Source organism: Sprattus sprattus (genome assembly GCF_963457725.1).
Source record: "Sprattus sprattus genome assembly, chromosome: 13".
NCBI classification, from domain to species: domain Eukaryota; kingdom Metazoa; phylum Chordata; class Actinopteri; order Clupeiformes; family Clupeidae; genus Sprattus; species Sprattus sprattus.
Window position 1 is genome coordinate 5,560,278 of NC_137911.1, and position 13,619 is coordinate 5,573,896.

Sequence of the window (13,619 nt, forward strand, 5' to 3'; positions counted from 1 at the left end):
CTGTCTGTGTCTCATCAAGGTTGAGAGCATAACAGATTATGTGACTGTTTAGTTGATATTCCAGTTTTAGTTGACATAATATCATATCACTCATATACATCTTTTTTGTTTGTCATTTTCAAGACTTTCCATTACCTCACTCTCTTGAAGGTACATGCCGACCCCATCGGACATTTTTTTGAATATCTCTGATGAGCACAAGATAAGATATGAGCATTTAGTTAAAAAAAACGGGTGTTACATTCATCATAATCTGCACAAACTGTACTGCCTGAATAGGAAACACAGTGTAGGAGTACACTACAGAAATACAGCAGGGAGTACATTTCATTAGACTAAATATCAGCTCGTTTTTGACCAATATTCATGGCATAATGACATAATCACTTCATAGTACAGCGTTTTTTTTATCAAACTCTCAACATCTTGCTTAAATGAAGTGAAGTCATATTAAACTAAACCGAAATACTTGTTCAGAATTCAGTTATGCAGTGAAGACAGTACAGCCTTTGGGAACGTACATCTATGGAATGTATAGCCATCTTATCATGTGAGCTATTTCTATATCATATAACTACCACCATACAAATGTACATATGCAATGAAACGAGTTTGCCTCGAAGTATAACTTGGAGGAAGTTGACAGATGACAGGCTGCTACTTACTGGACATGCACTCCAAGCGCAGGATGAGTGACACACACACAAACACACACACACACACACACACACACACACACACACACACACACATCACAGAGGAAGTTGACGGATGACAGGCTGCTACTTACTGGACATGCAGTCCATTCGCAGGATGAGTGACACAAAGGTCTCCAGCGTCAGGCTTCCTGTTGAGCCACCGTAGCGGAGAGCCATGAGGTTTAGCATGCCATCACTCATCTGTATACCTGCAGACAGAGACACACACTGTGACAACTCACTCAGCAGACCCTGATATCCTGAGCAGTGTTTCTAAACATACCTGTGGCAATCATAGCATTCTGCAGTTCACCCAGGGAGAGGACACCATTGTTTGTCATATCAGCACGATTAAAAAGATCCTGTCAAGACACAGTTATTGGCAAGGCATTGTTATCATTAAAAAAACATGGCTCAAAACTTTTAATACTTTTAAACTCCAGTGAGAAGACCAGCTCACTTACTTTGTATGAGACAACTCGCTCCCACAGTCGATTGAACTCACGGGCATCCAGACGGCCTGTGACCGTGAGCTAAAGGGTTTGTGTGTTAAGAAAGTATGTGAAGCTATGTAATGTCCACAGTTACTCATGTGTACACATGACACTCTTGTCATTTGAATGCAAAGTTCAGTACAGCAGGAAGCATAATTAACAGACATACATTCTATTGTGTTGAATATAATATATTGTGCTATTATAAGACTAAGGTTCAGAATAAAATATGGAAGTGACAGGATACATCCATCAAGGCAACCATACTGCGGCAGGTATCGAGGCCAAAGCCTGGTGATTTGCCTGCAAGAGCAGAGAAAGAAGCAAGAATTGGATTCTAACTCACACAAAACAGAGTACCTTTAGAGCACAGCAGGCTTACATAACTGCTCGTATTGTTTTGAAAACACAAAAAGAAACAGACATTGTGTATTCAGAAACCTGTTTTTATGATGCAGGAACAATGATTGGACATGCCATGTGTAAATATGGTCTTAGGGGACTAAACCCTAGTGGGTTTGAGTTATTTTAAGTGGGAAGGGGGTGGTTGTGTGTGTGAATCTCGCCTTGGAGAAGGTTCTCATTCAGAAGTTTCTGGAGTTGCTCAGCATCCACCTCCTCGTACTTCACCAATGAAAAACAACAGTGTATCAGTTTTACTAACAGTTTCAAAATGAACACTAAAAAAAGCTGTAGGGCACATAATAAATAAATGAATAATACCTGATCAGAGTACTGTCGGAACAAGGTTGCTTTGGAGTCAGTGTCACCGCCGTTTTCAGCTGGAGTGGGCTATAAGTGTTTTTCAGAAGTTACTTTTAGAAGGCACCTAAATCAGTCTCTTCTCATTGTTCAATGTTTACACAGAGTTTGAGTTTCATCAATAAAGAGCAAACCTTACACAATAAAAAAGAATACTCACCTTAGTAATCTCAACATGATGAGAGGAACTTTCCCTGAAAAATCAATATATTACAAAATAAATAAAAGCCCTCAAATTCAGTCAGCAACACTGTGTATACACATAGACAGAACAAGTCCACCTGAGTGAAACAGTATTACAGATTTCTCTCAGTCGCTATTATTTAGCATATTCACAGAAGGCAAACTGATGACCAGTTTCAGAAAAGAGCTCTTACTCAAGGTGGCTGTCTGTCTTGGAGAGTATGGCCAGGATGAAGGAGGCCGTCTCATTGGGCTTGAAGGTAGAGGGGACAATGATGTACTCGCCCGGGACCAGTCTGAAGAACTCCATGACTTCTCGAGCATTCATGTAGTTTTTGGATGAAGCCACTGGGTTCCTCATGAAGAACTCGGCAGGTAACTTCCCTCGTTTCCCTTTGTACTTAAATAGAATGACACCTCCTTCATCTCATATTTATTAATTTGAAAACCACAGCATGACAGACTTGAAGGAACTATCTAAAGCCATTTGGCTCCCCTTGTGTTTAAAATTACCTCCAGTGCAAGTCTCTTCAGCTGACACATAAGCCTTTAAGGCATACCACTACACCACAAGTGTGTGATTCAATCATATTACTATTTAGAACTTTGATCCTGTCAATAAAACAAGGTCACGGTTATCTTACTAACGTATCAGTTATTTCACACATACAGTGCCCAAAGCTGTGAGTCAGCCCAAGGGGACCGTTTAAACAATCATGTCATATTTATGACACTGGCTTTTTAACTACAAGACCAGAATTCTCCCTTTATGAGACTCATAAAACCTGCACACCGCTAAACCAGATAGTTTCACAAGTGTTCACATGCCTCTTTGGCAAGTCTGTTCAACCTTCATGTTAACAACGCAAAAGTGCTGAGTACATACCTCAGGAGGCACCTGTTTAGAGATGAAGAAAAAAAACAACAATTAAATGAGCTTCAGAGGGAAACACCATGGGCCTTAAGACACATAAAATGTATCTTGAGAGACTTTAACGCACGCTGAAAACTGAGAAGCCAATGTGAAGGTTGGAAACCAGCCGCCTGTTCCTCTTGTCAGGCTTCTGCATGAGAGACACCAGCATGTTGTTTGGTCCCTGCTCCGAAGCACACTCATCGTCCACGGCATCCAGCTTTATGTGATACTGAGGATTTGTCCAGAAACTCTCTGCCATGCAATAAACACACATGCACTGATGTTGAAACATCCATCTAGTAAAAAGTTATTAATGTATTACATCTCTGTTGTGTTATTGAACACACCTCTGTAATTCATGCAGCCGCCAGCAGTGGTTCCAGCGACCCATCGGCCGTCGTGGAATTTGGAGGTCCAGTGGCACTCAGATGACCCATCAAGGAAATCAGGGCACAAACAGCAGATATCCATATCAGAATAGCTGCTACAGAAATCTTCCATTGCCATCCTTAAGGTGAAGAATAATGGACATACTCAATTAAGGATTGTGGATGGTAACATAACCATTGGATTCAAATAAATAAAAACTACAAGGTACTTTTATATTTATTGGATTGATTTTCATACCAGAACTCGCCATCATCACCAATCGAGAGGCAATTTGTTCTGTCCTCTGGGCTCACAGACTGCCAACTGTTTGATCTACAATCAAAATAAACACATCTCAGTACGCACTTTCTGCTGATCGAAAAACTCAGAGATCAGAAGAAACGTTGACCTTTCATAAAAACACTACATACAGTACACACCCATGTATTAAATAATGCTGTGAAATTGAGATGCAGGATTTTTGCTTTTGTTATCATTGAATTGAAACGTCAAATTATAGTTGGCAAAAGCTGTGGGAATGAGATATTATCAAGTTGAGTCACGTTATGTTACATAATGCAGGACTTGATTCTCACATTTCACCCTTCTGCAAAGTTTCATCACAATGCTCTAAAGCTCCCCCCCTGGGCATGATACAGCTCTTGTTATACAAGAACAGGAAAGTTTGCCAAAGACACCGAATAGAAAAAAGTAATTATAGCAGGCAAACCAGCTTGATTGACAAACCCTAAACACCATATTGACTCCTCACAATGTAAACAAAGGCTAGGGTTTTCTTAAGCAAACTCCACACTAAGGTCACTGTTGCAGGCTTGTACATGTTCTGGCAAAAGACTTGCTGCAGGGCTAAAATGCTGTGTGTTTCATCTCCTCAGCCTGCAGTGTTGTAGAATGCAGGTTTGAGCAGTAGTAGTGATGTCTACTCACTCATCATCAGTTGCACTACACTTCATTTCCCCTGTATTGAGTTACAGTTCAAATCAATAAGCTCATCTGGTTTATGCTAACTATTCATCAGGTAATATCAATAAGATATCTAAAGCAGAAAAAAGTCCTTATACGTGTCCATCATGTCAAAGGGGTTTTCGTGGCACTGTTGGTGCTTATTTAAAATGTTGAATGATCTCCACTGTAATTAGCACATCTTGTCCATTCATGTATAAATATTGATGCAATTTTTATAATCAAAATCCTACAACTTCTGATTTAAGCGGAACTTACTTATCACTCCAATTACCATTCCACTCTCCCTGCCCCCAAGGGTTGAACAATCTCACCAGTCTCACAGACTGATTGTTGGTCATGACCTGTTGGGAGCAACACAGTATCACACTATTAAATTGTCTCTTTGCGCTGGTCTGACTTTGCTTCTGTTGCTATAAAATCGCACATACTAGTAGGTCACATGGGTTATGACACACCACCACATGATAATATAAGCAACCAACCACTCCCATTCCATTAGAATATTACCTTAGTTACTCCTGTGATGGTGTAGGCATGGCCCTGCACAATCCCGTTTGGTAACACAGTATTGGCAGATGTTGCCTTAAAGTGACACACAAAAAAGCATTACAACCGAGAGGCAACAGTTGTTGTGTGAATTTAGCAATTGACAAACCTTTGTTGAAATCTATGCTGTTCTTTAAAAGAAGTTTTCTTAGAAAGGGCTGCTTTTTTTAATCTAAGGATTTCCATAATAGACATGAACAGTGAGATCATACACCACAACTCAACTCAACTCACTTTGTGGAGAATGATAGGACAGATTCAGGAAAACTACTCACTCCTTGAGGAGTGCCACAGCCCATGAGGGATTTGGACTGGGCAGCCCTGAACATGATGTCCCACAGGTCAGGGGGGGCTTCATCCAGTTTGAATGTCATGTGGATCCCCCCTGTGAAGTCCTTCAGGGCCTCAGACACAGTGCCAGCATTCATGTCAGCATAGGAGCCACATACCCTATGGGGGAAGGGGGGCAGGGCAGAGGACAAATGGCTTTAACTGACCTGTTAAAAACACCAAGGAGCATCATAAAGGCAGCTAGACCACATACTTGGCATAGGCCTTCTCCATCAGTGCAGCCCAAAACTCATTGGGGGTTTTCGAGCGCACAAATATCAGCCTCCCATCAATTGTTGGAAGCTTGTCGTCGATCACTACATCTACCCACTTCCCAAATCGCCAGAACTGAAAGAAGAGAACAACGACTTAAAATGCTGTCAAACTAAAAACGTGTGATGAGGCTCTTTAATAAATGAATGTAACAACATAAATGTCTTTTGTTGAAGTCAATCCCTTTTATGATTGCTATCAGGAATTTACTGTTGTGAATGCTTTACGAAAATGGCCATTTGAATGGAAATGATGTGTTTTTCCTTCCTTACCCTGAAGTGAAATAAGCCTACATAGCCCTCCCGAAAAGACTGATCCACAGGGATGATCTGTTCCCTAATGTGCTTCTGAAAGGTCAGTGCTCCAATAGAAGCCAGGAACCAACAGTTTCCTGAAACAAAATAAGTAATAAGAGTAAGTAGAGGTAACTATAATATGTTTGCTTTACTATGTCTTTATTTGTCTAATAATCCACATTATTAAAGAACCAAAATTATTTGACAGTAAGCATAAATAAAACATAAATAACACATTACACATAACACGTAAAAAGTAGGTTGACTGTAATTTGTAAGTGTTTTTCAAGCATAATCTTACCAATAGCTCCTTGTCCAAAGTCAAACCTTGATAAACCGTCCAAAATGAAACAAGGGTTTTCCACCAGTTTCTACAAAAGAAATGTATTCATATCATGTCATGTCAAACTTCCTTATTATAAGGAGGCCTATATATTCATTGCTGGTCTGCATTCATTTACAAGCTTATTTGGTAACCTCAGCAGTCCCAGCACCGACCATTTACAAGGAATTGACATACCCCTGGTCTTCGCCACACAACTCTGGCCAGCTCATCAGGCTCCAGTACTCCGTTGCCAATGGACCTACGATCTGGTGGAAACATGTCATCGATGTACCTCGTGCGATTAATGGTGCAGAATTTCTGCAGCTGTTCGAAGTCCTGATCCAGGAACTTGTCAGGGTTGGTGGGAGATCCTTTGCCATTTTTCTTATTCCGTTCATTCATAATATTCAGACACACACCAGGAGGAGGCATTCTGGCACCCTTAAGTGAAACTAACAAAAAACAAACGATTAAGTCAAAGCAGTAGAACAGGCAAGAATGATAGCTAGAAGAATGAAAGCCATATCTGCAATAACTTTGCAGGTGATAATTAATTCCTTGCCTTGTATTATCTACTTATAAAGACCTGTTACAAGCATATGAACAGACGAGAAGCTGATGCACAAGTAACACGCAGTTCAAATATTTTCTCTATGACAAGTACGTTTAAGTTACCTGTCCCAAAGGAGTTGGTGTCGACTGAGGAAGAGAGGTGCCAGACGGGAGACTGCCAGAGGACAGTGATTGATCCTTAAATATTGCTTCGGTCTGGTGCATGTTCAGGCAGGGTGGTTCATGTTGCACATGTTCATTGTGTGGCCTCTGTGTGAACATGCTCACGCCCACTAAATTGCCCCAAAGCACTTTTAAGAACTTGTTGTGGAATACCACCTTTTTACCACAGCCAAGGATCTATATGTATGGTTTTACTTTCATATGATACTTTAAATAGTTTTTAAACACATTATGCTTTTTACCTAGTTTTCTCATAGATGTTTTTACTCTTATTAATCTGTTTTCTAAGACACCTTGGACAAAAGCATGTCACTTATATCTTGCAGAACTACCCCAAAACCCATGATTTGTTGCAAAGCACTTCATTAATTTTGCCCTTGCATTCATTACCCCAGATAAGTTTATTCAGTCCATTTGAGCAACCAATAGGTTAAGCTTTGAAATGTTGCATTGGTCACACTTTGTGCTTTAGCCTGGTGTTATTATTATTGAAAAACGACTGAATTTGTCTTCAATAACATTTAAAAGGTTACACTGTGATACTGAAACATATTACATAATCCATGAGTTTGATGTCTTAATCCTGATGTTTAGTTTAGGTTTCAAGTGTTAATGTCAAATGCATCAGTCATCAGAGTTTAAACCACCAAAACAAAGGCCATCTCATACCAGGCCTATCAACTTAACCTTTGTCTTCTTAAACAGAAAGAGATTGAGCAGTTACAACAGCCAACTTTAGTGGGTGAGTGAGCTGTGATTATAGCTCCTTTACACTACACAGATTCTGGCTGACAGCCTCTGGACTATGAAACCTTTGAAATGTGTAATGGATAGATTTACACATATATAAAAAAAATAAGCATATGTCTGTTAAAAACAACAACACAAACATAATGTAAATATAAATATAAATATTCATTCCTGTGGTAATACTAGCACTGGGGTAGCCATAACACGTAATTGAGCTTTTGATATTAGTGCACACTAATTATTCTTGCTCAACCGATAATTTGCCAGGGTACAAAGACCACACCCTGAACAAAAACCCAATTGTTAGAAACAGGGAGAGGCAAACTCGTTGTTCTTCTTCATCTCCGTCATTCTACTGCAGACTTTTACCAGTTATAATAATAAAAAAACATTCTTAAGTTCTTTTTTCAAAACTCACAACAAATCTTACAGCTAGATCCGAGGAAATATTTAAAATATACCATAGTGTCATTCTCTGAGTTGCTTTGCATTGCTTGAGTTTTTGGCAGCTTATGCATTCCAAAGGAATAATTCAATAAATCATGTGCTTGCAAATACACAACCCACTTCAAAATAATGTTCTTTCAGTATAACTATGCAGCAGTAATGCTACATGTCTCTGTAGTTGTTACTGGCTCATGGAACATCCTGACATGCATTCCACCTCAAATGTCAACCGTGTCATAACTTGCAGGAACCTCCCAGGGTGATTTTATGCAAATTCTACATATAGGTGCTACTTCCCAACCCTGGCTATAATAACTCACCAGCACAGTAATGTTAACAATATTTTGTTATTGCAATTAAGCATCTTCCCAGTTGCAATTAAGCATCTTCCCATCACCCCGCAATTAAGCATCTGCTTAATACCAGACCTTTACTTTCACCCTTATTTCATATGTGTTTTATTCCAAACATTACTCTACAAGACTTTAGTGCAGAGTGGCAACATATTCGGAATATTTGGAATTTAAGATAAAAACAGCTGCATCAATATTTTTGTCTGCAGTCAAGACTGATTAGTAAAATATAAAATATGACCCTGAAAATATGAACATAAGGAATGTGAAAAGCAATTCAGAAAAGTATATATTTCTGAATTCTTCAGCTTCAAAGACAGTTTTGGTGGGAGCACATTCATGATACCACATTTGTCATGTTCTAAAACAATGCACTGAGCTTTATGTAGAGATGTGAGATCTCCTCTTTAGAGCAAAATGCAAGGACAGGAGACGGCCGTCCACAGCATCTACACATCCTTTTTCAATTCCTATTCATCTCCAAATAAAATGGTCAGTCTACCTTTTTATTGCATACACAATAGTACATTTAAGGATGCTACTACCTTAAATGCCACTGGGACATCTGAGTCTCATTTGAGGTCTCATTCAAGTCATGACAGGCTATCCAGCTATGTAAGCAGTAGGATAGCTCCTTCAACACACCAGTGACTACCAAGGGCATTTAAGGTGATTAACACAAAAGGAGTTTTTGCTTTAGTAATTTGTCCTTTCTTTTGGACAGGAAACAGGGTCTTGGGTTGAAAGTTCACTTGTATTTTGAGAGTGATCTCTGTCAAGATAAACACTACTCCCTTCACCTGCACATACTACTAACTATTATTATTAAGTAGGATTTGATTTGCAAGATTTCCAATTTTCCATTCTGGATTGTGTCCATTGTTTTGTGTCCTGTTACAACTTGTGACCAACTGCGAATGTTTGCAAAGGGACATGATGGTAAATTTTTACAAAATAAATAGGTTCTTAAAACCTCTGGATAAAAATGACCCCATGTGATAACTTTCTGATGACAAAACAACAATCAGCAATACCATTTTGATCTGGGTGTGACTCAGATAGTCATTAGGTTCTGTATTCTGGTTTTAAAAACCTATTTCTTTTTAAATAGGCTTCTATATTGCTATCTGCTGGCCAAAAGATGTTATAACAAGTAATGTTACACATACAGTACCTTGCATAAGTATTCACCCCCTTGGATGTTTTACCCTTTTATTGCTTTTATAAATCAGTCAGGGTCAATATAAGTTGGCTTTTTGGACAAAAAAAAACACAAAGAAAGCCCTCTTTAATGTCAAAGTGAAAACAGATTTCTACACAGTTATGTAAATTAAATAATAATATGTAATAAAAATAAGTGATTGCATAAGTATTCACCCCCTTTATACAGACTGACCTAATTTAACAGAGGTCCAGCCAATTGGTGCTAGAAGTCTCACAATTAGTGAAATGGGGATCAGTGTGCAGTGAATGTGTCTCAAGTGATTGTAGTATAACGACACCTGTGTCTGGAAGGTCCATTCACTGGTCAGTATTCAGTTATCAGTATTCCTGGTGACAACCAACCCCGCAACCCTGCAAGTATTAGAATTTTTTTTATTAGATTTTTTTTCAACTGAGGATGTGCAGAGAGGGATATCTTTTGTGTCTTTGTTGGTAGAATGGTCAGGATCTTCAAGTGAAAGACAGACAGGGGCAGCACACCAGCGAGCATTATGCTTTTGGCTGTGAGGCAGGTGAAACTAGAAGGGAAAAGCAGACGTAGAACAGCTAAAGAATTCAACATTAACTACAGGACATTGACACGTTACTGTCAGACAATGTCAAGTAATGACATCTATGGTGGAGCTACCACTCCCTAAGTGCCAGTTGGCTATATAAAAAAATCGCCTGATTTTCAACAGTCACCAAGAACAGCAGCTGAGAGATTACATATTAAAGGCCTCTGAGATCTATTATGGTCTCTCTCCCAAGGAAGTGCGCAGTCTGGCCTACCAGTTTTCAGTGTCACAGACAATTAAAATCCCACAGTCCTAGAGTGACACTAGTCAGGCCAGTGCTGACTGGTTCAGTGCCTTTATCAAGCGTCATACTTCTCTATCTATCCGATCACTTGAGGCCACAAGCTTGGCACGGGCCTCAAGCTTCAACCGGGAGAATGTGGCAAAGTTCTTCAACAACTTGGAGAGTGTCATGCAGAGATACAAATTTGGGCCAAATGATATATGGAACATGGATGAGACTGGTGTAACTACTGTGCATAGGCCAAACAGAGTGGTGGCTCGGAAGGGCCACAAACAAGTGGGCAGCCTCACGTCCGCAGAAAGGGGAACACTCGTCACCATCGCCGCTGCTGTTTCTGCCACTGGGAACAGCATCCCCCCCTACTTTGTTTTCCCCAGAGTGTATTACAGAGATTACTTCCTTAAAAATGGGCCTGTTGGAAGTAAAGGTGCAGCCAACACATCTGGATGGATGAAGGAGGAGCATTTTGTTGATTTTCTGAGGCATTTTGTTAGCCACATGAAATGTTCTCCAGAGAAGCCCTCTTTGCTGCTCTTGGACAACCATGGGTCACATCTCTCGGTGGATGGCCTTGACTATGCTAAAGGAAATGGTGTGGTCCTCCTGTCCTTCCACCCACACTGCTCTCACAAGCTGCAGCCCCTTGACAGGTCAGTGTATGGGCCTTTTAAAAAGTACGTCAGCTCTGCCTGTCACGCGTGGATGCTGCAAAGCCCAGAGGATATCCGTCCTTTTCCAAAAGCGGGCCAGAGGAAAATGGTCCAGCACAGGAGAAAACGCACAAGTTCTATATTAACTGACACTCCTGTGAAAGCCCAAATTGAAAATGAAAAAAAAGCTAGTAATGCGAGGAAGAACATTTTCTGTGCGACCAAAGCTGCTCCTCAGCTGCCCCCAAAAAAAGCTCCACTTAAAAAGAAGGTAGCCAAGAAGCCTAGGGTAGAACAAGAGTCTGATGAGGAGGAATGTTTCTGTGTGGTCTGCATTGAGCCATACAGCAACAGCAAATCCAGGGAAGTATGGCTCAGATGTGTCCGCTGCCAAATGTTGGCCCACAAAGATTGTACTCCTGGCATTCCAGGGGCATACATCTGTCAAAACTGTGATTCTTGTGACTCTGAGTGAAGCACAGGGTTTCCTATAGGAAATAGATTGTTTTCAGTAGGCTTCAGTATAGTTTAGTAGATTGTTAAAAATATTGGACATGTAGAACTTTTTAAGACTGTTGGTCTATTTGTATTTGTTTGCGGTTAAGCTACTTACATAATGAAATCATAATAAAGAGGTTTTTAGCACTCAACACAGTAGACAATTTTAGTAACTGATCACCTACTTTAATCCCATTGTTTAAACATAAAGGGCATTGATGACAACCAGGGACATGCACAGTAAGTTTGAGGGGCAGCTCACAGACAACCATGACAGTCTCTCACTAGGCAATTACGTGCAGGCTCGGGTGCTGGTCGCGTGCACAATTTATCATTGAAATCCTATTGAACCTCTATAGGGACAACTAACCCCATACCCTGTGACAACCAACCCCGTTACATCATGTCAGAGTGTCTTTGATGGTTAATTACTTCCTGCTACAATACACTCTAAAAGTAAAACGTATACACATTTAAAGCCAAGACCCCATGCTTTCATTTTATGTAGGAATTACTGCTGAAAGATTTTTTGAAGATGAGCAATTCATGCATGAGTAAAAATTGTGACAAGTTCTGACAACCAACCCTGGTCTCCCCTATACACCAATTAGGACGACAGATGCAAACTCCCTTGGTAAGTAAAGGTCTACATGTGACATTTAGTAGCCTAACTCAAGAACAGGGGAGCAGAACTGTGTTACAGTGGGGGAATTGATGAACCAACGATCATTGATTAGAAAGCATACGCCACCACCTTTAGACTTGAGAGATAGATTAGCTGACCTGTCAGCCCGGTGTGATGTAAAGCTGGGGGGTGTGACCGCTGCATCAGGGATGCCCTCATCCAGCCAGGTCTCGGTGAAGCAAATGGCAGAGTATTCTAGGCATGTAACGATGCACCGCGATTCGCAGTTCACCATTGATTTTTTAATTTTTATAAATTCGCTATGATATTTTAACACATTTTCAGATTACTCTTGAATATAGTAAAAAAAATATCTTAAATAAGAAAAAAATGTCTAAAGGAGATTCACGCTGATAGAATGTAGGTGCACTGTACCTATCGAGTCTATGGTAGCCTGTGCTTTGCAAATGTCAATGCATTACGTCCCTAACTTCACGCCCAGTGCTGCCACTCCCATAATGCGCACTACGCGCTGAGCGTAGGGGACCAAGTCCTGGGGGGGCACCAAAAAATAGGCAACTGAAAAAATCATCATAGTTAAAATAATTTTATTTTAGTACAGAAATATTAGCCACCTTTTAGGCATGTACATCCAATGCAGGCAAAACAAGAAAAATATTGAATTGCTCATAATTGCCCCAAAAAACAAACTCAACTTCCAAAGCTCGCTGTGGGTGCCCTGTCCTATCTCAGTGGCCTGACGAAGTTTGACAGTAGGCTAGGTCAAAAAATGGCCTCAAAAAGACAACAGAAAAAAAGAGAGAAAGACACCCCGAGATGATGACCGTGCATCACTTGCAGGCAAGTCCATGTTTAATCATTGTTAAATACGGGAAATGTGCTGCTAATTTAATGGTTAGCCTATGCATACACCTCGAACATGCTGACGGTATTGCTAATGTTAGCACACTCAAATATGTTATAACTTAGGTGCAAGTAGGGTTGCCAACCGTCCCGAATTGTTACTCTGTAAAAGATGTATTCAATTTCCCTCTGGATAAATAAAGCAAGGGCGTAGGTTTGCATAGGGTCGATAGGGACTAGTCACGACCAAAGTTTGGGAAAGACAAAAAAGTCCCCACCAATATTTGAAGAGTTCAGATGCAAAACCCCCTAACTCCACTTGACCACTTTTTGAGAAAAAGGCCATTTTTTATCAGGCCTTTGTATTTAAGTATAGAAACCTACATTTATTTGAAATCACAAGGATATTATTAGGGAAAACACTGTGTAAATTTCACAAATGTTACTTCAGCCAAATTACTGTTTTTAACAAATATTTTCTTTCTTTGGCGTC

At 40.1% G+C, this 13,619-nt stretch overlaps 1 protein-coding gene across 1 annotated transcript; it reads right to left on the reverse strand.

Annotated features, from left to right (window-relative positions):
* Window positions 1-782: 782 nt before the first annotated feature.
* LOC308374006 (calpain-1 catalytic subunit-like) lies at window positions 783-6,611 on the reverse strand (the record flags this gene model as incomplete). The annotated part of the gene is made up of 18 exons (XM_080849695.1): window positions 783-907; window positions 982-1,060; window positions 1,440-1,495; window positions 1,759-1,816; window positions 1,916-1,984; window positions 2,115-2,148; window positions 2,332-2,537; window positions 3,024-3,035; window positions 3,139-3,305; window positions 3,401-3,561; window positions 3,681-3,755; window positions 4,665-4,750; window positions 4,917-4,991; window positions 5,231-5,405; window positions 5,500-5,633; window positions 5,831-5,949; window positions 6,156-6,225; window positions 6,375-6,611. 18 exons carry the CDS (start codon window positions 6,609-6,611, stop codon window positions 783-785), a joined length of 1,938 nt encoding a protein of 645 aa, XP_080705821.1.
* Between the last annotated feature and the right edge of the window lie 7,008 nt (window positions 6,612-13,619).